The 25,760-nt window shown below is 43.3% G+C and overlaps 1 protein-coding gene across 1 annotated transcript in view; it reads left to right on the top strand.

Annotated features, from left to right (window-relative positions):
• CEMIP (cell migration inducing hyaluronidase 1) overlaps positions 1 to 25,760 on the top strand; it is a 551,721-nt gene that overhangs the window by 475,844 nt on the left and 50,117 nt on the right. Inside the window, exon 25 of the mRNA XM_078682930.1 lies at positions 25,188 to 25,274. Coding sequence (XP_078539056.1) covers positions 25,188 to 25,274 — 87 coding nt within the window. The remainder of the gene's footprint in view (positions 1 to 25,187; positions 25,275 to 25,760) is intronic.

Raw genomic sequence — 25,760 nt, 5'->3', positions numbered from 1 at the left:
ACAATGTCCATTAGCATAGATACATTTAATGTATTACTGTACTCTTGCGTAATGCCGACGCGTTTCAGGTTCGAGCAGAACGTATTCGAACCCTCATCAGGCCCCTTTGTGAATAGTCTGTGTGAAAGAAATAGAGAACAGTTTTGAAAGCCAATGAATTACTAAATGGTTGGAAGCGATTGTGAACTCATAGAGTTTGAATGAGAAGGGTACCTGTGATTATAACAGGTTCTTCCCAAAGAATTGTATTGTATAAATAAATGTACCTTCACATGTGCAATTCAGTTACACGTGCCTTCTTCGAATAATTGTGTACTATTTTGAGGTGTGGGCATCTTCCTTTTTTCCTCCATTAGATTATGGTCCAGCCCCTCCTCAGTCCCAATCAGGACCTAACTCCTTCTTTTCGCCAATATAGAGCGGGTAGCTACCCGCGAGAGTTCAGGGACATCAAAATATTTCCCGTAATTGGGTGAAGGGCTGCGTGTCCTTCGAGTAGTATGGCAGAAAAAGACACCCTGTCGTTCAGCGAAAGCCACATTGCATCACTCATAGCTACGTCACCATTTGCTTCGATAACACTAAGTTCTAATGCGAAGCAACAAAACGAATCTGAGAAATTGGTAAGACTGTGCAAAAAGCACGTCAGAACTGAGCTCCACGGTCACTTCCTCCTTCGACACCTAAAAGGAGGCACTATACCTTGGGGGCTCCAGGTTAAAAATATACCCGTCATTTTCACTGAGGACGAAGAGTATAAGAAAGGATTCAGTTTCATAAATACGAAGTGCAGTAGGGACCTTATGGTCCACACCATAGAGACCGCACAACGTCTATGCCTCAAAGAGGTTGAGGAGATCGAGGAACTAACTAAGGCCATTGCCGAAAACCCAGCTATTGCAGACGCTAAAGCGTTACTTGATAAAATTGAGAAAGACATACAAGTGTTCAGAGATATCACCATTAACAATAAAACCACCAAATACGAACGCGATACAAAGACGTTCAAAATCGAACAGGTTTATCCTTTCCTTAAAGAGGACTACTATTCCCTTGTTGACTCACGTCGGGCGCTGTACGACTACCAGGGCAGATCACGCAATAGATTCACCACCTTTTCAGACACCTCTTCATCAGGATCTGACACAGACAATAGAGGTAACAACTCTAGGAAACAGGTAGCTTTTTTAGACAGGGGCCAGCCTCAAAAAACCAGGTTCAAGCCAGCATGGGAAATGCGAACCAGAAACAGGGTCTACAAGTCATAGAGAAGCCAGACGTGATTGTGAATTTATCTGACAGAGTCCTCACAAAACACGAGGAGTCCGTACTCAACTTGGGATTAAAATTTGTCCCCAGCCAGAGGACGGATTTCACGAAATTAAAGATTGAGACCCTTGAATTTTGTAGGAAGTTGAGACTCCGAGCCTTCTTCTTTCACCAACCCACACCAGTTGATAAAGAAACAACTGGCCTGAGGAACAAATCGAGTTTTGTTCCACATCAGAATATCCCCAAACAGGTTCTGGCGTTCGAACAGGTACTATTAGCATCCATTAATCAAATGGAGAGAGCCAAAAAATATGTACCACAGAACATCAGCCCGCACCAACGTACAGCTATTCAGAGCCTTAAAGAAGATTCTTCTTTAATCATTAAACAGGCTGATAAGGGGGGAGCAGTCGTCCTGTGGCCAAGGGACCAATACATTGGTGAAGGGATGAAACATGTCAATAACACCACATGGTACCGCAAATTACAAGAAGACCCAACGAAATTTATACAAGGTCTCATTTCACAGACACTGACTGAGGGCCATGAACAAGGCTTTCTAGGACCCAAAGAATTTGATTTCTTGACAAAAAAGTTCCCACGCATTCCGATCTTATATCTTCTCCCGAAGATTCATAAGAGTCTAGCTGACCCTCCGGGGAGGCCCATAGTATCTGGCGTCGACTCCTGTCTAGAACCTATTTCAAAATACGTTGATTTTTTCTTGAAGCCTTTCATTAAGGACGTCAAGTCATATCTGCGAGACACTACCGATTTTCTGAGTAAGGTAGAAGGCACTCCCTTTGATCCTTGCACTCAAGTAATGGTAACAATGGACGTTACGTCCTTATATACACAGATCCCTCAAGAAGAGGCTCTTGAAGTCATCGAGCTGTACCTTGAGAAGCGAGAGCGTCCCCATCGGGTGCCCACAAAATTTATCTTGAAATTGGCAGAAATTGCCCTTAAAAAGAATTATTTTGTATTTAATGACCAATTCTTCATGCAAGTGAAGGGCACTGCCATGGGGTGTCCTTATGCCCCAGAAATGGCAGTGCTCTACATGGCACAATACGAGATGAAGTTTGTCGATAACAATAATCCATTCAGTGACAACATCATCCATTGGTGGCGCTACATTGACGACGTCTGGCTCCTGTGGCAGGGGAGCCAGACCGAGCTCAGTAGTTTCCACGAATGGATCAACTCGAGGCACAGCGACATAAAATTTTCCATGGAAGCCAACAAAACTAAAATGACCTTCCTGGACATTGAAGTCACATGCTCGGATGGGCTCCTGAAGGCTTCCCTCTATAGGAAGACGACGGACAAAAATACCATTCTGCATCACAGCAGCCACCACCCGAGAAATCTAAAGGCCAATCTCCCTTATGGGCAATTACTGCGGATTCGCAGGAATTGCACGGAGATCAGTGACTTCGATCACCATGCTGAAATCTTTTGTGGGGAAATGACACACAGAGGATACCCTAAGAAGCTACTTAGGCATTCGTACAAACGAGCTCGTTGTACACCGAGAGAATGCCTCCTGCAAATAAAAGAAAAGAAAGAATTGGACCGGTTGGTATGCGTGACCACATTTGGTCCAGACACGCATAAAATGAGACAGACAATTCTCAAAAACTGGCACCTTCTTGATGGCTTAGAATGCCCCTTCCCCCGGCCCATTTTTGCCTATAAAAAAAACAAAAGCATTGGACAACAAATTGTCAGAGCAGATGTGTCATTGCCGAAATCCAAACAAGATATTTTATCCTGTTGGAATTTGAAACCAATTGACGGCCACCATAGATGTGGCAACTGTGTGGCATGCTCTAGTACGATTGAGGGCAATGAGTTCGAACACCGTGGGATCAAATGGAAGCATTCAGGTTTCTCTAATTGTAAAACCAAAAACGTTATATACGTCATCCAGTGTCCTTGCCCCAAGATTTACATCGGGAAAACAAACCAGCAAGTCAATTTTCGCATCAGTCAGCACAGGTCCAGGATTAGAAAGAAAGTGCTTACGGCACCCATGGTTGAACATTTTATTGATAATTCTCATTCAGAATTGAATTTCAAGTGGTCAGTACTATTTACACTTGGTACAACACAGCGCCCGGCAGACATCGACAAGATGTTGCTCCAGAAGGAAGCATACCTGATTCTTAAGTTCAATAGCACCCTTACAGGGCTTAACAGTATGTCTGAACTATCAAGAATTTAGCTGGTTTTTCCTACAATGACCTAGCTTTTATTAGCTCTTTTTCCCCCCTCTGCCTTGCACTTGTCTCCTTTGTATTCATAAGGTGGACTCCTATGCAGCCGTCATGAGCCCCACATAATGGTCCCCCTTTGCCTTCCGAGTTCCAACTTTCATCCCAGACATGAGTGTAAATACCAATCCATTCCCACCCGGTGCGCCTTTGAATTTTTCAAAATTGGGACTACATATCCCATAATGCAATGGGACGCTGGTCATCCCTTTTTCTAGCAGTCCAAAATGGCCCTACGTAACGTTAGGCATTCTTCGAGAAGCCTTCCATTGGAATAGTGACTTTCCGAGGACAGGTAAGAAACGCTCTCCCTTTGGGAGCCTTGATTCACGTAGCAACCCGCTTCGCTCGGGAGCTTTGATTCATGTACAATCTGACAGCTTGCAGACGCGCATTTCAATCGCGCTTTTGTTCCCTTTTCTCAGCGCGCCACAGAAACGGAGACAAATCAAAACACTCCCTTTTCTGACTCCTGGGCCACCATGATCCGTGCAGCTGACCCAGGTAGGCTCCTTTCCACCAGCCCATAACTTAGTTGTTAAATATTGGCTAAGTGCAACCAGTTTGACGCCCGCTTTCACTTTGTTCATGTAGGAGCTTCATGCTGATTTCAACCTAGAGGGACACCGCTTTATTGCACACAAAACGCAAGGTATGGGGCCCCCTTTTCCTAAATAACGCACATCAAGTCCTTTAAAGGTTGACATTAGATCATAAGCCTTTTGCTTTTAATTGACAGGACTCAAAGACTTTTATCCTCGATCTCCTCCCTCTAAGGGGCGCCAGACGGTGCACAAATCCTGATTCTCCCATTTTTTTGATGCATATTCAATCATTTGAAACAACATTTTGTGCTTTATTCATTTTAGAACTAAACCTTTGTGTCATCGCCCCCTGTCCATTGAACAGTGCTTGGGAGCCTGATAACCACAGGTACCCTTCTCATTCAAAACTCTATGAGTTCAATCGCTTCACATTTAGTCTTGGCTTTCAAAACTGTTCTCTATTTCTTTCACACAGACTATTCACAAAGCCCTGATGAGGGTTCGAATACGTTCTGCTCGAACCTGAAACGCGTCGGCATTACGCAAGAGTACAGTAATACATTAAATGTATCTATGCTAATGGACATTGTGCATGCTCTTGCCCCCCTTTTTCACTTCGCTTTGGTGGTTTCAAAACAGGCATTCATATTTAACCATGAATTACTAAATGTGTGAATATTCCCTTTGTGTTCTTATGTATCTCATCAATTGCCATTGTGTATAATTATTGTTTGTATTTGTATAACCATTGTGTTGATTGTGTGGGTTCTTCCCCTTTTTCTGCTTTTGAAAAAAATATTTTGCCAAAAAAATTTTAAAAAATTGTAGTAATTGGTATAAATAAATGTACCTTCACATGTGCAATTCAGTTACACGTGCCTTCTTCGAATAATTGTGTACTATTTTGAGGTGTGGGCATCTTCCTTTTTTCCTCCATTAGATTATGGTCCAGCCCCTCCTCAGTCCCAATCAGGACCTAACTCCTTCTTTTCGCCAATATAGAGCGGGTAGCTACCCGCGAGAGTTCAGGGACATCAAAATATTTCCCGTAATTGGGTGAAGGGCTGCGTGTCCTTTGAGTAGTATGGCAGAAAAAGACACCCTGTCGTTCAGCGAAAGCCACATTGCATCACTCATAGCTACGTCACCATTTGCTTCGATAACACTAAGTTCTAATGCGAAGCAACAAAACGAATCCGAGAAATTGGTAAGACTGTGCAAAAAGCACGTCAGAACTGAGCTCCACGGTCACTTCCTCCTTCGACACCTAAAAGGAGGCACTATACCTTGGGGGCTCCAGGTTAAAAATATACCCGTCATTTTCACTGAGGACGAAGAGTATAAGAAAGGATTCAGTTTCATAAATACGAAGTGCAGTAGGGACCTTATGGTCCACACCATAGAGACCGCACAACGTCTATGCCTCAAAGAGGTTGAGGAGATCGAGGAACTAACTAAGGCCATTGCCGAAAACCCAGCTATTGCAGACGCTAAAGCGTTACTTGATAAAATTGAGAAAGACATACAAGTGTTCAGAGATATCACCATTAACAATAAAACCACCAAATACGAACGCGATACAAAGACGTTCAAAATCGAACAGGTTTATCCTTTCCTTAAAGAGGACTACTATTCCCTTGTTGACTCACGTCGGGCGCTGTACGACTACCAGGGCAGATCACGCAATAGATTCACCACCTTTTCAGACACCTCTTCATCAGGATCTGACACAGACAATAGAGGTAACAACTCTAGGAAACAGGTAGCTTTTTTAGACAGGGGCCAGCCTCAAAAAACCAGGTTCAAGCCAGCATGGGAAATGCGAACCAGAAACAGGGTCTACAAGTCATAGAGAAGCCAGACGTGATTGTGAATTTATCTGACAGAGTCCTCACAAAACACGAGGAGTCCGTACTCAACTTGGGATTAAAATTTGTCCCCAGCCAGAGGACGGATTTCACGAAATTAAAGATTGAGACCCTTGAATTTTGTAGGAAGTTGAGACTCCGAGCCTTCTTCTTTCACCAACCCACACCAGTTGATAAAGAAACAACTGGCCTGAGGAACAAATCGAGTTTTGTTCCACATCAGAATATCCCCAAACAGGTTCTGGCATTCGAACAGGTACTATTAGCATCCATTAATCAAATGGAGAGAGCCAAAAAATATGTACCACAGAACATCAGCCCGCACCAACGTACAGCTATTCAGAGCCTTAAAGAAGATTCTTCTTTAATCATTAAACAGGCTGATAAGGGGGGAGCAGTCGTCCTGTGGCCAAGGGACCAATACATTGGTGAAGGGATGAAACATGTCAATAACACCACATGGTACCGCAAATTACAAGAAGACCCAACGAAATTTATACAAGGTCTCATTTCACAGACACTGACTGAGGGCCATGAACAAGGCTTTCTAGGACCCAAAGAATTTGATTTCTTGACAAAAAAGTTCCCACGCATTCCGATCTTATATCTTCTCCCGAAGATTCATAAGAGTCTAGCTGACCCTCCGGGGAGGCCCATAGTATCTGGCGTCGACTCCTGTCTAGAACCTATTTCAAAATACGTTGATTTTTTCTTGAAGCCTTTCATTAAGGACGTCAAGTCATATCTGCGAGACACTACCGATTTTCTGAGTAAGGTAGAAGGCACTCCCTTTGATCCTTGCACTCAAGTAATGGTAACAATGGACGTTACGTCCTTATATACACAGATCCCTCAAGAAGAGGCTCTTGAAGTCATCGAGCTGTACCTTGAGAAGCGAGAGCGTCCCCATCGGGTGCCCACAAAATTTATCTTGAAATTGGCAGAAATTGCCCTTAAAAAGAATTATTTTGTATTTAATGACCAATTCTTCATGCAAGTGAAGGGCACTGCCATGGGGTGTCCTTATGCCCCAGAAATGGCAGTGCTCTACATGGCACAATACGAGATGAAGTTTGTCGATAACAATAATCCATTCAGTGACAACATCATCCATTGGTGGCGCTACATTGACGACGTCTGGCTCCTGTGGCAGGGGAGCCAGACCGAGCTCAGTAGTTTCCACGAATGGATCAACTCGAGGCACAGCGACATAAAATTTTCCATGGAAGCCAACAAAACTAAAATGACCTTCCTGGACATTGAAGTCACATGCTCGGATGGGCTCCTGAAGGCTTCCCTCTATAGGAAGACGACGGACAAAAATACCATTCTGCATCACAGCAGCCACCACCCGAGAAATCTAAAGGCCAATCTCCCTTATGGGCAATTACTGCGGATTCGCAGGAATTGCACGGAGATCAGTGACTTCGATCACCATGCTGAAATCTTTTGTGGGGAAATGACACACAGAGGATACCCTAAGAAGCTACTTAGGCATTCGTACAAACGAGCTCGTTGTACACCGAGAGAATGCCTCCTGCAAATAAAAGAAAAGAAAGAATTGGACCGGTTGGTATGCGTGACCACATTTGGTCCAGACACGCATAAAATGAGACAGACAATTCTCAAAAACTGGCACCTTCTTGATGGCTTAGAATGCCCCTTCCCCCGGCCCATTTTTGCCTATAAAAAAAACAAAAGCATTGGACAACAAATTGTCAGAGCAGATGTGTCATTGCCGAAATCCAAACAAGATATTTTATCCTGTTGGAATTTGAAACCAATTGACGGCCACCATAGATGTGGCAACTGTGTGGCATGCTCTAGTACGATTGAGGGCAATGAGTTCGAACACCGTGGGATCAAATGGAAGCATTCAGGTTTCTCTAATTGTAAAACCAAAAACGTTATATACGTCATCCAGTGTCCTTGCCCCAAGATTTACATCGGGAAAACAAACCAGCAAGTCAATTTTCGCATCAGTCAGCACAGGTCCAGGATTAGAAAGAAAGTGCTTACGGCACCCATGGTTGAACATTTTATTGATAATTCTCATTCAGAATTGAATTTCAAGTGGTCAGTACTATTTACACTTGGTACAACACAGCGCCCGGCAGACATCGACAAGATGTTGCTCCAGAAGGAAGCATACCTGATTCTTAAGTTCAATAGCACCCTTACAGGGCTTAACAGTATGTCTGAACTATCAAGAATTTAGCTGGTTTTTCCTACAATGACCTAGCTTTTATTAGCTCTTTTTCCCCCCTCTGCCTTGCACTTGTCTCCTTTGTATTCATAAGGTGGACTCCTATGCAGCCGTCATGAGCCCCACATAATGGTCCCCCTTTGCCTTCCGAGTTCCAACTTTCATCCCAGACATGAGTGTAAATACCAATCCATTCCCACCCGGTGCGCCTTTGAATTTTTCAAAATTGGGACTACATATCCCATAATGCAATGGGACGCTGGTCATCCCTTTTTCTAGCAGTCCAAAATGGCCCTACGTAACGTTAGGCATTCTTCGAGAAGCCTTCCATTGGAATAGTGACTTTCCGAGGACAGGTAAGAAACGCTCTCCCTTTGGGAGCCTTGATTCACGTAGCAACCCGCTTCGCTCGGGAGCTTTGATTCATGTACAATCTGACAGCTTGCAGACGCGCATTTCAATCGCGCTTTTGTTCCCTTTTCTCAGCGCGCCACAGAAACGGAGACAAATCAAAACACTCCCTTTTCTGACTCCTGGGCCACCATGATCCGTGCAGCTGACCCAGGTAGGCTCCTTTCCACCAGCCCATAACTTAGTTGTTAAATATTGGCTAAGTGCAACCAGTTTGACGCCCGCTTTCACTTTGTTCATGTAGGAGCTTCATGCTGATTTCAACCTAGAGGGACACTGCTTTATTGCACACAAAACGCAAGGTATGGGGCCCCCTTTTCCTAAATAACGCACATCAAGTCCTTTAAAGGTTGACATTAGATCATAAGCCTTTTGCTTTTAATTGACAGGACTCAAAGACTTTTATCCTCGATCTCCTCCCTCTAAGGGGCGCCAGACGGTGCACATAGAGGTAGGCTCAAATCCTGATTCTCCCATTTTTTTGATGCATATTCAATCATTTGAAACAACATTTTGTGCTTTATTCATTTTAGAACTAAACCTTTGTGTCATCGCCCCCTGTCCATTGAACAGTGCTTGGGAGCCTGATAACCACAGGTACCCTTCTCATTCAAAACTCTATGAGTTCAATCGCTTCACATTTAGTCTTGGCTTTCAAAACTGTTCTCTATTTCTTTCACACAGACTATTCACAAAGCCCTGATGAGGGTTCGAATACGTTCTGCTCGAACCTGAAACGCGTCGGCATTACGCAAGAGTACAGTAATACATTAAATGTATCTATGCTAATGGACATTGTGCATGCTCTTGCCCCCCTTTTTCACTTCGCTTTGGTGGTTTCAAAACAGGCATTCATATTTAACCATGAATTACTAAATGTGTGAATATTCCCTTTGTGTTCTTATGTATCTCATCAATTGCCATTGTGTATAATTATTGTTTGTATTTGTATAACCATTGTGTTGATTGTGTGGGTTCTTCCCCTTTTTCTGCTTTTGAAAAAAATATTTTGCCAAAAAAATTTTAAAAAATTGTAGTAATTGGTATAAATAAATGTACCTTCACATGTGCAATTCAGTTACACGTGCCTTCTTCGAATAATTGTGTACTATTTTGAGGTGTGGGCATCTTCCTTTTTTCCTCCATTAGATTATGGTCCAGCCCCTCCTCAGTCCCAATCAGGACCTAACTCCTTCTTTTCGCCAATATAGAGCGGGTAGCTACCCGCGAGAGTTCAGGGACATCAAAATATTTCCCGTAATTGGGTGAAGGGCTGCGTGTCCTTCGAGTAGTATGGCAGAAAAAGACACCCTGTCGTTCAGCGAAAGCCACATTGCATCACTCATAGCTACGTCACCATTTGCTTCGATAACACTAAGTTCTAATGCGAAGCAACAAAACGAATCCGAGAAATTGGTAAGACTGTGCAAAAAGCACGTCAGAACTGAGCTCCACGGTCACTTCCTCCTTCGACACCTAAAAGGAGGCACTATACCTTGGGGGCTCCAGGTTAAAAATATACCCGTCATTTTCACTGAGGACGAAGAGTATAAGAAAGGATTCAGTTTCATAAATACGAAGTGCAGTAGGGACCTTATGGTCCACACCATAGAGACCGCACAACGTCTATGCCTCAAAGAGGTTGAGGAGATCGAGGAACTAACTAAGGCCATTGCCGAAAACCCAGCTATTGCAGACGCTAAAGCGTTACTTGATAAAATTGAGAAAGACATACAAGTGTTCAGAGATATCACCATTAACAATAAAACCACCAAATACGAACGCGATACAAAGACGTTCAAAATCGAACAGGTTTATCCTTTCCTTAAAGAGGACTACTATTCCCTTGTTGACTCACGTCGGGCGCTGTACGACTACCAGGGCAGATCACGCAATAGATTCACCACCTTTTCAGACACCTCTTCATCAGGATCTGACACAGACAATAGAGGTAACAACTCTAGGAAACAGGTAGCTTTTTTAGACAGGGGCCAGCCTCAAAAAACCAGGTTCAAGCCAGCATGGGAAATGCGAACCAGAAACAGGGTCTACAAGTCATAGAGAAGCCAGACGTGATTGTGAATTTATCTGACAGAGTCCTCACAAAACACGAGGAGTCCGTACTCAACTTGGGATTAAAATTTGTCCCCAGCCAGAGGACGGATTTCACGAAATTAAAGATTGAGACCCTTGAATTTTGTAGGAAGTTGAGACTCCGAGCCTTCTTCTTTCACCAACCCACACCAGTTGATAAAGAAACAACTGGCCTGAGGAACAAATCGAGTTTTGTTCCACATCAGAATATCCCCAAACAGGTTCTGGCGTTCGAACAGGTACTATTAGCATCCATTAATCAAATGGAGAGAGCCAAAAAATATGTACCACAGAACATCAGCCCGCACCAACGTACAGCTATTCAGAGCCTTAAAGAAGATTCTTCTTTAATCATTAAACAGGCTGATAAGGGGGGAGCAGTCGTCCTGTGGCCAAGGGACCAATACATTGGTGAAGGGATGAAACATGTCAATAACACCACATGGTACCGCAAATTACAAGAAGACCCAACGAAATTTATACAAGGTCTCATTTCACAGACACTGACTGAGGGCCATGAACAAGGCTTTCTAGGACCCAAAGAATTTGATTTCTTGACAAAAAAGTTCCCACGCATTCCGATCTTATATCTTCTCCCGAAGATTCATAAGAGTCTAGCTGACCCTCCGGGGAGGCCCATAGTATCTGGCGTCGACTCCTGTCTAGAACCTATTTCAAAATACGTTGATTTTTTCTTGAAGCCTTTCATTAAGGACGTCAAGTCATATCTGCGAGACACTACCGATTTTCTGAGTAAGGTAGAAGGCACTCCCTTTGATCCTTGCACTCAAGTAATGGTAACAATGGACGTTACGTCCTTATATACACAGATCCCTCAAGAAGAGGCTCTTGAAGTCATCGAGCTGTACCTTGAGAAGCGAGAGCGTCCCCATCGGGTGCCCACAAAATTTATCTTGAAATTGGCAGAAATTGCCCTTAAAAAGAATTATTTTGTATTTAATGACCAATTCTTCATGCAAGTGAAGGGCACTGCCATGGGGTGTCCTTATGCCCCAGAAATGGCAGTGCTCTACATGGCACAATACGAGATGAAGTTTGTCGATAACAATAATCCATTCAGTGACAACATCATCCATTGGTGGCGCTACATTGACGACGTCTGGCTCCTGTGGCAGGGGAGCCAGACCGAGCTCAGTAGTTTCCACGAATGGATCAACTCGAGGCACAGCGACATAAAATTTTCCATGGAAGCCAACAAAACTAAAATGACCTTCCTGGACATTGAAGTCACATGCTCGGATGGGCTCCTGAAGGCTTCCCTCTATAGGAAGACGACGGACAAAAATACCATTCTGCATCACAGCAGCCACCACCCGAGAAATCTAAAGGCCAATCTCCCTTATGGGCAATTACTGCGGATTCGCAGGAATTGCACGGAGATCAGTGACTTCGATCACCATGCTGAAATCTTTTGTGGGGAAATGACACACAGAGGATACCCTAAGAAGCTACTTAGGCATTCGTACAAACGAGCTCGTTGTACACCGAGAGAATGCCTCCTGCAAATAAAAGAAAAGAAAGAATTGGACCGGTTGGTATGCGTGACCACATTTGGTCCAGACACGCATAAAATGAGACAGACAATTCTCAAAAACTGGCACCTTCTTGATGGCTTAGAATGCCCCTTCCCCCGGCCCATTTTTGCCTATAAAAAAAACAAAAGCATTGGACAACAAATTGTCAGAGCAGATGTGTCATTGCCGAAATCCAAACAAGATATTTTATCCTGTTGGAATTTGAAACCAATTGACGGCCACCATAGATGTGGCAACTGTGTGGCATGCTCTAGTACGATTGAGGGCAATGAGTTCGAACACCGTGGGATCAAATGGAAGCATTCAGGTTTCTCTAATTGTAAAACCAAAAACGTTATATACGTCATCCAGTGTCCTTGCCCCAAGATTTACATCGGGAAAACAAACCAGCAAGTCAATTTTCGCATCAGTCAGCACAGGTCCAGGATTAGAAAGAAAGTGCTTACGGCACCCATGGTTGAACATTTTATTGATAATTCTCATTCAGAATTGAATTTCAAGTGGTCAGTACTATTTACACTTGGTACAACACAGCGCCCGGCAGACATCGACAAGATGTTGCTCCAGAAGGAAGCATACCTGATTCTTAAGTTCAATAGCACCCTTACAGGGCTTAACAGTATGTCTGAACTATCAAGAATTTAGCTGGTTTTTCCTACAATGACCTAGCTTTTATTAGCTCTTTTTCCCCCCTCTGCCTTGCACTTGTCTCCTTTGTATTCATAAGGTGGACTCCTATGCAGCCGTCATGAGCCCCACATAATGGTCCCCCTTTGCCTTCCGAGTTCCAACTTTCATCCCAGACATGAGTGTAAATACCAATCCATTCCCACCCGGTGCGCCTTTGAATTTTTCAAAATTGGGACTACATATCCCATAATGCAATGGGACGCTGGTCATCCCTTTTTCTAGCAGTCCAAAATGGCCCTACGTAACGTTAGGCATTCTTCGAGAAGCCTTCCATTGGAATAGTGACTTTCCGAGGACAGGTAAGAAACGCTCTCCCTTTGGGAGCCTTGATTCACGTAGCAACCCGCTTCGCTCGGGAGCTTTGATTCATGTACAATCTGACAGCTTGCAGACGCGCATTTCAATCGCGCTTTTGTTCCCTTTTCTCAGCGCGCCACAGAAACGGAGACAAATCAAAACACTCCCTTTTCTGACTCCTGGGCCACCATGATCCGTGCAGCTGACCCAGGTAGGCTCCTTTCCACCAGCCCATAACTTAGTTGTTAAATATTGGCTAAGTGCAACCAGTTTGACGCCCGCTTTCACTTTGTTCATGTAGGAGCTTCATGCTGATTTCAACCTAGAGGGACACCGCTTTATTGCACACAAAACGCAAGGTATGGGGCCCCCTTTTCCTAAATAACGCACATCAAGTCCTTTAAAGGTTGACATTAGATCATAAGCCTTTTGCTTTTAATTGACAGGACTCAAAGACTTTTATCCTCGATCTCCTCCCTCTAAGGGGCGCCAGACGGTGCACATAGAGGTAGGCTCAAATCCTGATTCTCCCATTTTTTTGATGCATATTCAATCATTTGAAACAACATTTTGTGCTTTATTCATTTTAGAACTAAACCTTTGTGTCATCGCCCCCTGTCCATTGAACAGTGCTTGGGAGCCTGATAACCACAGGTACCCTTCTCATTCAAAACTCTATGAGTTCAATCGCTTCACATTTAGTCTTGGCTTTCAAAACTGTTCTCTATTTCTTTCACACAGACTATTCACAAAGCCCTGATGAGGGTTCGAATACGTTCTGCTCGAACCTGAAACGCGTCGGCATTACGCAAGAGTACAGTAATACATTAAATGTATCTATGCTAATGGACATTGTGCATGCTCTTGCCCCCCTTTTTCACTTCGCTTTGGTGGTTTCAAAACAGGCATTCATATTTAACCATGAATTACTAAATGTGTGAATATTCCCTTTGTGTTCTTATGTATCTCATCAATTGCCATTGTGTATAATTATTGTTTGTATTTGTATAACCATTGTGTTGATTGTGTGGGTTCTTCCCCTTTTTCTGCTTTTGAAAAAAATATTTTGCCAAAAAAATTTTAAAAAATTGTAGTAATTGGTATAAATAAATGTACCTTCACATGTGCAATTCAGTTACACGTGCCTTCTTCGAATAATTGTGTACTATTTTGAGGTGTGGGCATCTTCCTTTTTTCCTCCATTAGATTATGGTCCAGCCCCTCCTCAGTCCCAATCAGGACCTAACTCCTTCTTTTCGCCAATATAGAGCGGGTAGCTACCCGCGAGAGTTCAGGGACATCAAAATATTTCCCGTAATTGGGTGAAGGGCTGCGTGTCCTTCGAGTAGTATGGCAGAAAAAGACACCCTGTCGTTCAGCGAAAGCCACATTGCATCACTCATAGCTACGTCACCATTTGCTTCGATAACACTAAGTTCTAATGCGAAGCAACAAAACGAATCCGAGAAATTGGTAAGACTGTGCAAAAAGCACGTCAGAACTGAGCTCCACGGTCACTTCCTCCTTCGACACCTAAAAGGAGGCACTATACCTTGGGGGCTCCAGGTTAAAAATATACCCGTCATTTTCACTGAGGACGAAGAGTATAAGAAAGGATTCAGTTTCATAAATACGAAGTGCAGTAGGGACCTTATGGTCCACACCATAGAGACCGCACAACGTCTATGCCTCAAAGAGGTTGAGGAGATCGAGGAACTAACTAAGGCCATTGCCGAAAACCCAGCTATTGCAGACGCTAAAGCGTTACTTGATAAAATTGAGAAAGACATACAAGTGTTCAGAGATATCACCATTAACAATAAAACCACCAAATACGAACGCGATACAAAGACGTTCAAAATCGAACAGGTTTATCCTTTCCTTAAAGAGGACTACTATTCCCTTGTTGACTCACGTCGGGCGCTGTACGACTACCAGGGCAGATCACGCAATAGATTCACCACCTTTTCAGACACCTCTTCATCAGGATCTGACACAGACAATAGAGGTAACAACTCTAGGAAACAGGTAGCTTTTTTAGACAGGGGCCAGCCTCAAAAAACCAGGTTCAAGCCAGCATGGGAAATGCGAACCAGAAACAGGGTCTACAAGTCATAGAGAAGCCAGACGTGATTGTGAATTTATCTGACAGAGTCCTCACAAAACACGAGGAGTCCGTACTCAACTTGGGATTAAAATTTGTCCCCAGCCAGAGGACGGATTTCACGAAATTAAAGATTGAGACCCTTGAATTTTGTAGGAAGTTGAGACTCCGAGCCTTCTTCTTTCACCAACCCACACCAGTTGATAAAGAAACAACTGGCCTGAGGAACAAATCGAGTTTTGTTCCACATCAGAATATCCCCAAACAGGTTCTGGCGTTCGAACAGGTACTATTAGCATCCATTAATCAAATGGAGAGAGCCAAAAAATATGTACCACAGAACATCAGCCCGCACCAACGTACAGCTATTCAGAGCCTTAAAGAAGATTCTTCTTTAATCATTAAACAGGCTGATAAGGGGGGAGCAGTCGTCCTGTGGCCAAGGGACCAATACATTGGTGAAGGGATGAAACATGTCAATAACACCACATGGTACCGCAAATTACAAGAAGACCCAACGAAATTTATACAAGGTCTCATTTCACAGACACTGACTGAGGGCCATGAACAAGGCTTTCTAGGACCCAAAGAATTTGATTTCTTGACAAAAAAGTTCCCACGCATTCCGATCTTATATCTTCTCCCGAAGATTCATAAGAGTCTAGCTGACCCTCCGGGGAGGCCCATAGTATCTGGCGTCGACTCCTGTCTAGAACCTATTTCAAAATACGTTGATTTTTTCTTGAAGCCTTTCATTAAGGACGTCAAGTCATATCTGCGAGACACTACCGATTTTCTGAGTAAGGTAGAAGGCACTCCCTTTGATCCTTGCACTCAAGTAAGGGTAACAATGGACGTTACGTCCTTATATACACAGATCCCTCAAGAAGAGGCTCTTGAAGTCATCGAGCTGTACCTTGAGAAGCGAGAGCGTCCCCATCGGGTGCCCACAAAATTTATCTTGAAATTGGCAGAAATTGCCCTTAAAAAGAATTATTTTGTATTTAATGACCAATTCTTCATGCAAGTGAAGGGCACTGCCATGGGGTGTCCTTATGCCCCAGAAATGGCAGTGCTCTACATGGCACAATACGAGATGAAGTTTGTCGATAACAATAATCCATTCAGTGACAACATCATCCATTGGTGGCGCTACATTGACGACGTCTGGCTCCTGTGGCAGGGGAGCCAGACCGAGCTCAGTAGTTTCCACGAATGGATCAACTCGAGGCACAGCGACATAAAATTTTCCATGGAAGCCAACAAAACTAAAATGACCTTCCTGGACATTGAAGTCACATGCTCGGATGGGCTCCTGAAGGCTTCCCTCTATAGGAAGACGACGGACAAAAATACCATTCTGCATCACAGCAGCCACCACCCGAGAAATCTAAAGGCCAATCTCCCTTATGGGCAATTACTGCGGATTCGCAGGAATTGCACGGAGATCAGTGACTTCGATCACCATGCTGAAATCTTTTGTGGGGAAATGACACACAGAGGATACCCTAAGAAGCTACTTAGGCATTCGTACAAACGAGCTCGTTGTACACCGAGAGAATGCCTCCTGCAAATAAAAGAAAAGAAAGAATTGGACCGGTTGGTATGCGTGACCACATTTGGTCCAGACACGCATAAAATGAGACAGACAATTCTCAAAAACTGGCACCTTCTTGATGGCTTAGAATGCCCCTTCCCCCGGCCCATTTTTGCCTATAAAAAAAACAAAAGCATTGGACAACAAATTGTCAGAGCAGATGTGTCATTGCCGAAATCCAAACAAGATATTTTATCCTGTTGGAATTTGAAACCAATTGACGGCCACCATAGATGTGGCAACTGTGTGGCATGCTCTAGTACGATTGAGGGCAATGAGTTCGAACACCGTGGGATCAAATGGAAGCATTCAGGTTTCTCTAATTGTAAAACCAAAAACGTTATATACGTCATCCAGTGTCCTTGCCCCAAGATTTACATCGGGAAAACAAACCAGCAAGTCAATTTTCGCATCAGTCAGCACAGGTCCAGGATTAGAAAGAAAGTGCTTACGGCACCCATGGTTGAACATTTTATTGATAATTCTCATTCAGAATTGAATTTCAAGTGGTCAGTACTATTTACACTTGGTACAACACAGCGCCCGGCAGACATCGACAAGATGTTGCTCCAGAAGGAAGCATACCTGATTCTTAAGTTCAATAGCACCCTTACAGGGCTTAACAGTATGTCTGAACTATCAAGAATTTAGCTGGTTTTTCCTACAATGACCTAGCTTTTATTAGCTCTTTTTCCCCCCTCTGCCTTGCACTTGTCTCCTTTGTATTCATAAGGTGGACTCCTATGCAGCCGTCATGAGCCCCACATAATGGTCCCCCTTTGCCTTCCGAGTTCCAACTTTCATCCCAGACATGAGTGTAAATACCAATCCATTCCCACCCGGTGCGCCTTTGAATTTTTCAAAATTGGGACTACATATCCCATAATGCAATGGGACGCTGGTCATCCCTTTTTCTAGCAGTCCAAAATGGCCCTACGTAACGTTAGGCATTCTTCGAGAAGCCTTCCATTGGAATAGTGACTTTCCGAGGACAGGTAAGAAACGCTCTCCCTTTGGGAGCCTTGATTCACGTAGCAACCCGCTTCGCTCGGGAGCTTTGATTCATGTACAATCTGACAGCTTGCAGACGCGCATTTCAATCGCGCTTTTGTTCCCTTTTCTCAGCGCGCCACAGAAACGGAGACAAATCAAAACACTCCCTTTTCTGACTCCTGGGCCACCATGATCCGTGCAGCTGACCCAGGTAGGCTCCTTTCCACCAGCCCATAACTTAGTTGTTAAATATTGGCTAAGTGCAACCAGTTTGACGCCCGCTTTCACTTTGTTCATGTAGGAGCTTCATGCTGATTTCAACCTAGAGGGACACCGCTTTATTGCACACAAAACGCAAGGTATGGGGCCCCCTTTTCCTAAATAACGCACATCAAGTCCTTTAAAGGTTGACATTAGATCATAAGCCTTTTGCTTTTAATTGACAGGACTCAAAGACTTTTATCCTCGATCTCCTCCCTCTAAGGGGCGCCAGACGGTGCACATAGAGGTAGGCTCAAATCCTGATTCTCCCATTTTTTTGATGCATATTCAATCATTTGAAACAACATTTTGTGCTTTATTCATTTTAGAACTAAACCTTTGTGTCATCGCCCCCTGTCCATTGAACAGTGCTTGGGAGCCTGATAACCACAGGTACCCTTCTCATTCAAAACTCTATGAGTTCAATCGCTTCACATTTAGTCTTGGCTTTCAAAACTGTTCTCTATTTCTTTCACACAGACTATTCACAAAGCCCTGATGAGGGTTCGAATACGTTCTGCTCGAACCTGAAACGCGTCGGCATTACGCAAGAGTACAGTAATACATTAAATGTATCTATGCTAATGGACATTGTGCATGCTCTTGCCCCCCTTTTTCACTTCGCTTTGGTGGTTTCAAAACAGGCATTCATATTTAACCATGAATTACTAAATGTGTGAATATTCCCTTTGTGTTCTTATGTATCTCATCAATTGCCATTGTGTATAATTATTGTTTGTATTTGTATAACCATTGTGTTGATTGTGTGGGTTCTTCCCCTTTTTCTGCTTTTGAAAAAAATATTTTGCCAAAAAAATTTAAAAAAATTGTAGTAATTGGTATAAATAAATGTACCTTCACATGTGCAATTCAGTTACACGTGCCTTCTTCGAATAATTGTGTACTATTTTGAGGTGTGGGCATCTTCCTTTTTTCCTCCATTAGGCACGCCTTCGGCGCACATCCGGCGCACATCCGGCACGCTCGTCCGCTGCGCGTCCGGTGCCTAAGTGGCTAAATACCCTTCCTTCCGGCGGACGACTAGACCGCGCCCTGCCGGAAGTAGGGATTCTGAGGACTAGTGGTTGCCGCCCTCCGCACACACGGCACACCAGCCGCGGCGGAACGGGGTCGGCAACGAAGGTAAATGTTTAAAATGCCCCCAACAGTGTAAGTTACAATGCCCCAACTCACAGCCTAAAATAGTATCAATTAAAATATTCACAAGTTTAAAATGAGCACAAGAGTTGCACACTGTTACACAGATTTAACAACAGAGGACCAAATCACTAGCGCATAAGGTTTGCAGCGCCTCCAGGGCTACTCACATAAAAAATTAATAAGCTAGAATAGAATGAAAGAGAAAGTATCTCTTGACCCCGTCATATTAGGACAATGGTCTACATGGTGACAAAAGAGAGAAGAGAGTAATACTACATTCTGTTTTCTTTTTTTAAATCAGTAATAGAAGAGATAATAGGTAGTGGTAACAATCGCTGGTAGGATCTACTTGCACGGAGACCCAAAATGCCGGTACTGCCCAAAGGAAAATGATAAGTTTCATAGAATAGATGTAGGAAAGTGACCTAAGCATTTTCTCTGAGTGTGAGAATAAATAATAAAAAGTTGAGCTCAACCCTTTAGCAAAAAAAATAGGCCGTTGAAGGGACCATTAGATAGATTATTTAATATCAGGCTTACAGAGATATAAACCTAACATGGTTCCACCAGCTTCAGCTGCCCTCCTCTGACACTTAAGCCCGTTTTTATTCAAATTTTAGTCTGTCTTGTACACGCATACGAGAAATTATGTGAGATTGTTAGTCTTCTTTGCCCCACAGTTTTTCACTAGAAGAAAGATGTTTTCCGTCCTATGACTAGTGATCTATCCCTAATTTTTTTCACATTTATCTACATTTGTTAGGGAGCCCTTCAGATATTTGGAGTTGTACTTTTGGTTCCTCTCACCTGCCTGTAGACTAATTCTTGATGATAAAGTAATCAAGATGCACAGCATCTGCTTGAATGTATCTTGTGACTTCCCATTCCAGGATTGCTCTTGGCTTTGTTGGAAAGTTTGATCTTGGCATGTAATCAGCAAGAATCTCAGGATAGTGAGTGGGATTTTCAGGAGAATGAGAACTGTTTCCTTATAAAGTGCACAGATTAGCCTGTGAGATAGGACACATTCATGAAGGTCGTAATTTTGGTGTGCAAGGTTTTTTGAGAAAACATTAGAAACATGTTGTCGGGCCCAGCGTGGGATCTACCTGTAAGTTTGTAGCTTTGATCCTAATGGTTAGGTTCCTTGCCTGCACCACTCCCAGGAGTTTGGATGTGGATAAGGAAGACTGTACAAGGGATTGGCTCAGAGATAGATTTAGGAAGCATTCTTGGCCATGCACTCCCAAGGTATTTCTATTTCCAACATGAAAAAGTCTGTAGTTCATAGCAGAACTGGGCATAGCTGGTTTAATCCCATCAATTGTTTGGTTGCATTGAGTTTCACCAGCCTGGTTGTTGAATCACTTATATCGGCATTCCATGTCGAAGTCTTACCTTTTGGGGTTAGCGAGCAGTGCTGTGCCATTTGTTTGAATCTTTGATGCAGTGGTTACATAATAGTTAGTGCCTTGGGAAGGAATTGGTTGTATCCCACTTTAGCCATTCAATATCTCCGTCTGAGTAAATTGTTTCCTACAAAACGACTGTTTTATTTTTATAACTTAAATTTGTTTGAAACTTCAAATGAACGTGCCATTCAACTGAACATCTTTTTTTGCATGATTTTACAAAATTAATGTTAATGCTGCTAGTATTTACAAACTATGCCTTTCAATGTAACTAATTATTCTTTTGATATTAAACATTCCAGAAAAGGCATTCTTCGGCATCACTTTTGTGCTGTGCAATTGCCATTATTTTACTCTTTTGCATATTCTGTAATTTTATTAACTCTAGTTCCGCATTTTCTAGAAATGGGGGCGTTGGAAGTTCAAGGAAAGGGAAGCACGAATGCACAGTTAATGTGCATGCAAAAATGTATGTGGATTTGTGTGATTGTTACTGATGTTTTTGAACAATGCGCGTTTACAAAGTCACGTCTATTTAGTTTAGAAGGAAATGTACATGTACAGTTCAAGTATTGTTAGACTGAGAGCTGAAGTTGAAAAATTGTGGTCACTATGGTGAGGGAAGGATGTGACTAAGAGATTCATTACATGAGCAGCCCTATTAGGCGTGGTAAAGTTGAACTCTGAAAATACTGACACTGTGAGGTCCTGAATTTATTGGGTGAAGTATGTAACCTCCATCCTCAGCGAAGGATAGCTTGGTAATATTGCTCATTTTCACTTGTTCCATTGTGGAAAAACTTGGAATGATATGGTTTACCCTGTGTGAATCTTACAAATGTGTACCTACATTGAGGCAGAAAGAGACGCACATGTGGAAATGACTTGACTACTCGGCTTCCTGATTCTGACACAAACTCCACTTTGCGGTGGTCTCGGGAGCCCGCAGCAGACAGAATGAGGCCCTAAGTAGCTTTGACAGCTGCTTCTGAGAAACCTAGCTGGTTAGCAGTGATTGGGCCAGTGCTTAATTTGAGCCAGTGGTTTCCAGTGCTGAGCACCAGCACTTAAATATCAACACCAGCGCTTTTCATGAGCACCAGTTAACGACACATTCATTTATGGTAGGCACTGTGAGATTAAGTGATTGATTAAGTGATGTTCCCAGAATCACAGGATGTTGAGCCAACGCCTGGCCTCAAACCTGGTTCCCCAGCTCCGAAGTCGGCAGCTCTGGTCATTTTGACATATCCACTCTCCCCACTTTCATGGATAGTAGTTGATTGTGTTGTAGGTGGTGCTAACGGGAAAAATGGGCTGTTGCAAGCTGCCTCTTGATGAGAGCCTAGGCACTTATTTATTTTCCAAATTACCCACTGGATAGGGGTGAATGTGAGCTGTTACAATAGTGTATTGAGCTACTTAGCTGAAGAGCATCGCACACCTTAACTATGTTTCTGTATCAGCATTCTAAAGGAATGCTGTACAATCTAACAACTTGTACCCTTTGCTTATTAAAATTCGGTATTGAGCTATTCACTTTTAGTTTGAAAACGCATATGAACAGTGTTGGATTGGGGCCACAATTAGGCCCATGCAGCCCAAAACACAGTGGCCCAGATTCGCAGATCGCAACCTTCACAATAAACTGCTTGGTTACGATCATGGAGCAAAGTGTTGGCATTCCGATTGAAAATTATACGCTGGAAGCTCAGAATTATGAACAATACTAAGAATTCGTGTTAAACTAGACATTGTAGGGTGGTCTTCCCCCAATATTTTGCCTGCCTGCCTCCCTCCATTTTTCTGACCTTGTTTTTGCTGGCATTAGGACTCTGCACACTGTACCACTACAAACCAGTGCTAAAGTGTGTGTACTCTCACCCCTAAACATGGTAAGATTGGTACATCCCCAATTGACATATTTAATTTACCTATAGTAAAGTGCACTACATGTGCCCAGGACCTTTAAATTAAATTCTACTAGGGGGCCGCAGGCACTGATTGTACCACCCACATGAGTAGGCCCTTAACCATGTTCTACCTCTGCAGAACCTGCATGTGCAGTTTCACACTGCCATGTCGACCTGGCAAGTAAACACCTCTTGCCAGGCCTAAACCTTCCCTTTTTATACACATAAGTCACCCCTAAAGTAGGCCCTGTATAACCCATGGGGCAGGGTGCAGTGTATTTGAAAGGCAGGACATGTACTTTTAAACTTTACATGTTGTGGTAGTGAAAAACTCCCGATTTCGTTTTTCACTACTGAAATGCCTACCTCTCTCACATTGGATTGATTACCTTATTATATATTTTAAGTGTAATTCCCAATTGTGAAGAGATAGACTTTCAAGTTTGGTGTCATTGAACTCACAATTCAAAATCACAACTTATGGTGAAGTTGAATTTTAAATTCCAGTTGAGCAAATGCCACTTTTAGAAAGTTGGCATTTACTTACTTTAGCCATGTGGTGCCTTCTGCCTGTCTCGGGAATACACATCTGGGGTGGGTGACAGCTGACTTTCTGCATTACCTCTAGCCAGTCACACATAAAGGAAGGGTAGGTGTCCCTGAGTGGTCATCTTCAGGCAGGTGGGCCATCATGAGCAGGATGGGGGGAGCTGGCTGACACTTATACCTAAACGGGCTATGTCCTGTCCCCATACAAAGGATTGATTACCCCACTGTAGAGTGTCTGGTGACACGGCAGGAAGAGATAACCTCTGTGCACTTCAAACCTTTCTTTTAAGTCTCCTCCACTTCAAAGGAACCAATGGATATAACTGCTGGACCTCTGGCACTACCAAATCAGTACACATTTGGACCTGTGACTACTCTGCAAGGAAAAAAAGCTGCTGTAAGAACTGTCATTCTGCTGGACAGCTGCTTTGCTGAACTCTGCTTCGCTGTGCTGTTGTCTTGCTAAGCTGCCCTGCTGCCTGCTGTTCTCTTGCCTGGGTGAGAAGCACTGGACCTACATCACTTGAACCCAGAAGGGCTCCAAGGGCTTGCTGGATTGCCTCCTTTTCCCAAGTCTCAAGGATATCAAAGACTTGAACCAACTGCATCTGCACCTGGACTCTGCAAGCTGTGAGACTGCTATGCCAAATGGTGCCACCCCATTCCTGGACCCTTGGAAGTGAGGCCTAAGATACTTCTTCATCCAGATGCACACATCCCCATCGGAACTCGTGCATCGTCGCCATTGTGTGAATTGGAACCAGCGCATCCTCATCGTAGCGAGTGCGGAACTGACGGATCCTCATTAGAACCAGCGCATCGCCTTCGGCATCGATGCATAACCTACTGTGGGAGCAGCAGCTGCGCATTACATCTGGAACCAGTACTCGCACTCGGAACCGATGCATCATCTGAGTTGCGTGGAGAAAATTGATGCATCTCGTCCACTGCATGAATCGACACTGATGCATCACCTCGGCTGCACTGTGCATCCTTGTCGACAATGACGAATCACAGATCAAGGTACTTTGGTTAGGCAGGCCCAAATAGGTCCCTGTATCTGGCCTGCACTCCATCGAGGTCAGCCTGTATTTTTGACTTTACCTTGGTCTAGCGCGACCAGATACCTCTTTTAACTGCTTACTGCTTCTAAGCACTATTTTGATACTTATTCTTTAAAAATTCATATCTCGACATCTGCACATTGGATTTTTGTTGTTTTGGTCTTGCTTTATTTTGAAAATCATTTTCTAGTTTTCTAACCAGGTGTGGAGACTGTTTGTGGTGTTTTCACTATGTTGTTGTATGAAGTGTTGCACAAATTGTTTCCACATTCCCTCTTAAGTTAAGCTTGACTGCTCTGTGCTAAGCAGCCAGAGGGTGAGCACAGGGTAATTTAGATTGTGTTGCGACCTACCCTGACAAGGATACCTCTACCAACCAGAAACCCCATTTCTAACATGTTGTTTAAGTTCTTTTATAGCTACAGGTTTGCTGTGGATGTTTTAATTAATGTCCACTTGGCAACAGGAAACGGCACTGAGCTAGACTGCTTTTTACACTCATCCCGGGTTTTTAGATATTCATTTTTTACAGTAGGAAAGACATGCACTTCAATGCTCAGAGTGTGGTGAAAGGTGTATCTGTTTTTTTCTGTTTTACTGCTAATATCACGGGTAAGTTACAAGGATGCTAGTGTGTAAATGCAAAAAAAATATAACTTTCCTCAAATACATGCAGTTTTGTATAGCATGAAATTGGCACAGAGGCATTGGAGTGCTTTACATGACCACCAGATAACATTACTGTTTTGCCCCATATACTGATAAAATGTTGAACCCAGTGGATTCCATTTACTGCACTATGTGCTGATGTCATCTTTACTCTTTTACTTTGAAATGTTTCTCTACTAAAATGTTCCACTTCTGAGGTAACTTTTCTAATTTCTTAAAATATGAATCTGCATATTTATTTTCCAGAAATCCACAGATCACTTCCTGGAGGTGAAACTTGAAACATATAATACCAGATTTTTTCATCTCAAGGACGATTTTGCCTATATTGAGGTAAGGTTGGCCAGTATTTGGATTTTATCATGTGATATATTCTATGGGTGTTTGGGAAAGTGAGAGACGGTGGGAGGTAGGTAGGGAGTGTGTGTGAGAGAGAGAGAAAGAGATAGAGAGAGAGGGAAACAGAGTGGAAGAGGCAAAGACGCTCCTTGCAGCCCCAGACACATCCAAGTCACAGTCCGTTCAGGGCTGGTGATAATCAAAAGTGAAAATAATAATGTGTGCTTCTAAAATAGTCACCAGAACTCCGATTAGATTAGAACAATCCTTCTACAGGAAGATTACCACTCCAGTGCTTAATTTGTAAAAGATTAAGGGGCATATTATCAAGGGATTTATCTCAGTTTTTTTGGCTTTAAAAGCCAAGAAAGAGGAGATAAAATTATCTCCCTATTACCTAGCTGTCGCTAACACCAGTTAGCGACAGCTAGTAGGAGATAGCGACCATCTTGGGCCCCGCTCTGCATGTCAGAGGTATTT

The sequence above is a fragment of the Lissotriton helveticus genome, chromosome 3_1 (genome assembly GCF_964261635.1).
Source record: "Lissotriton helveticus chromosome 3_1, aLisHel1.1, whole genome shotgun sequence".
Classification (NCBI taxonomy): Eukaryota; Metazoa; Chordata; class Amphibia; order Caudata; family Salamandridae; genus Lissotriton; species Lissotriton helveticus.
Note: the sequence above shows the minus strand (reverse complement) of the source record. Positions and strands in the feature narration are given on the sequence as shown.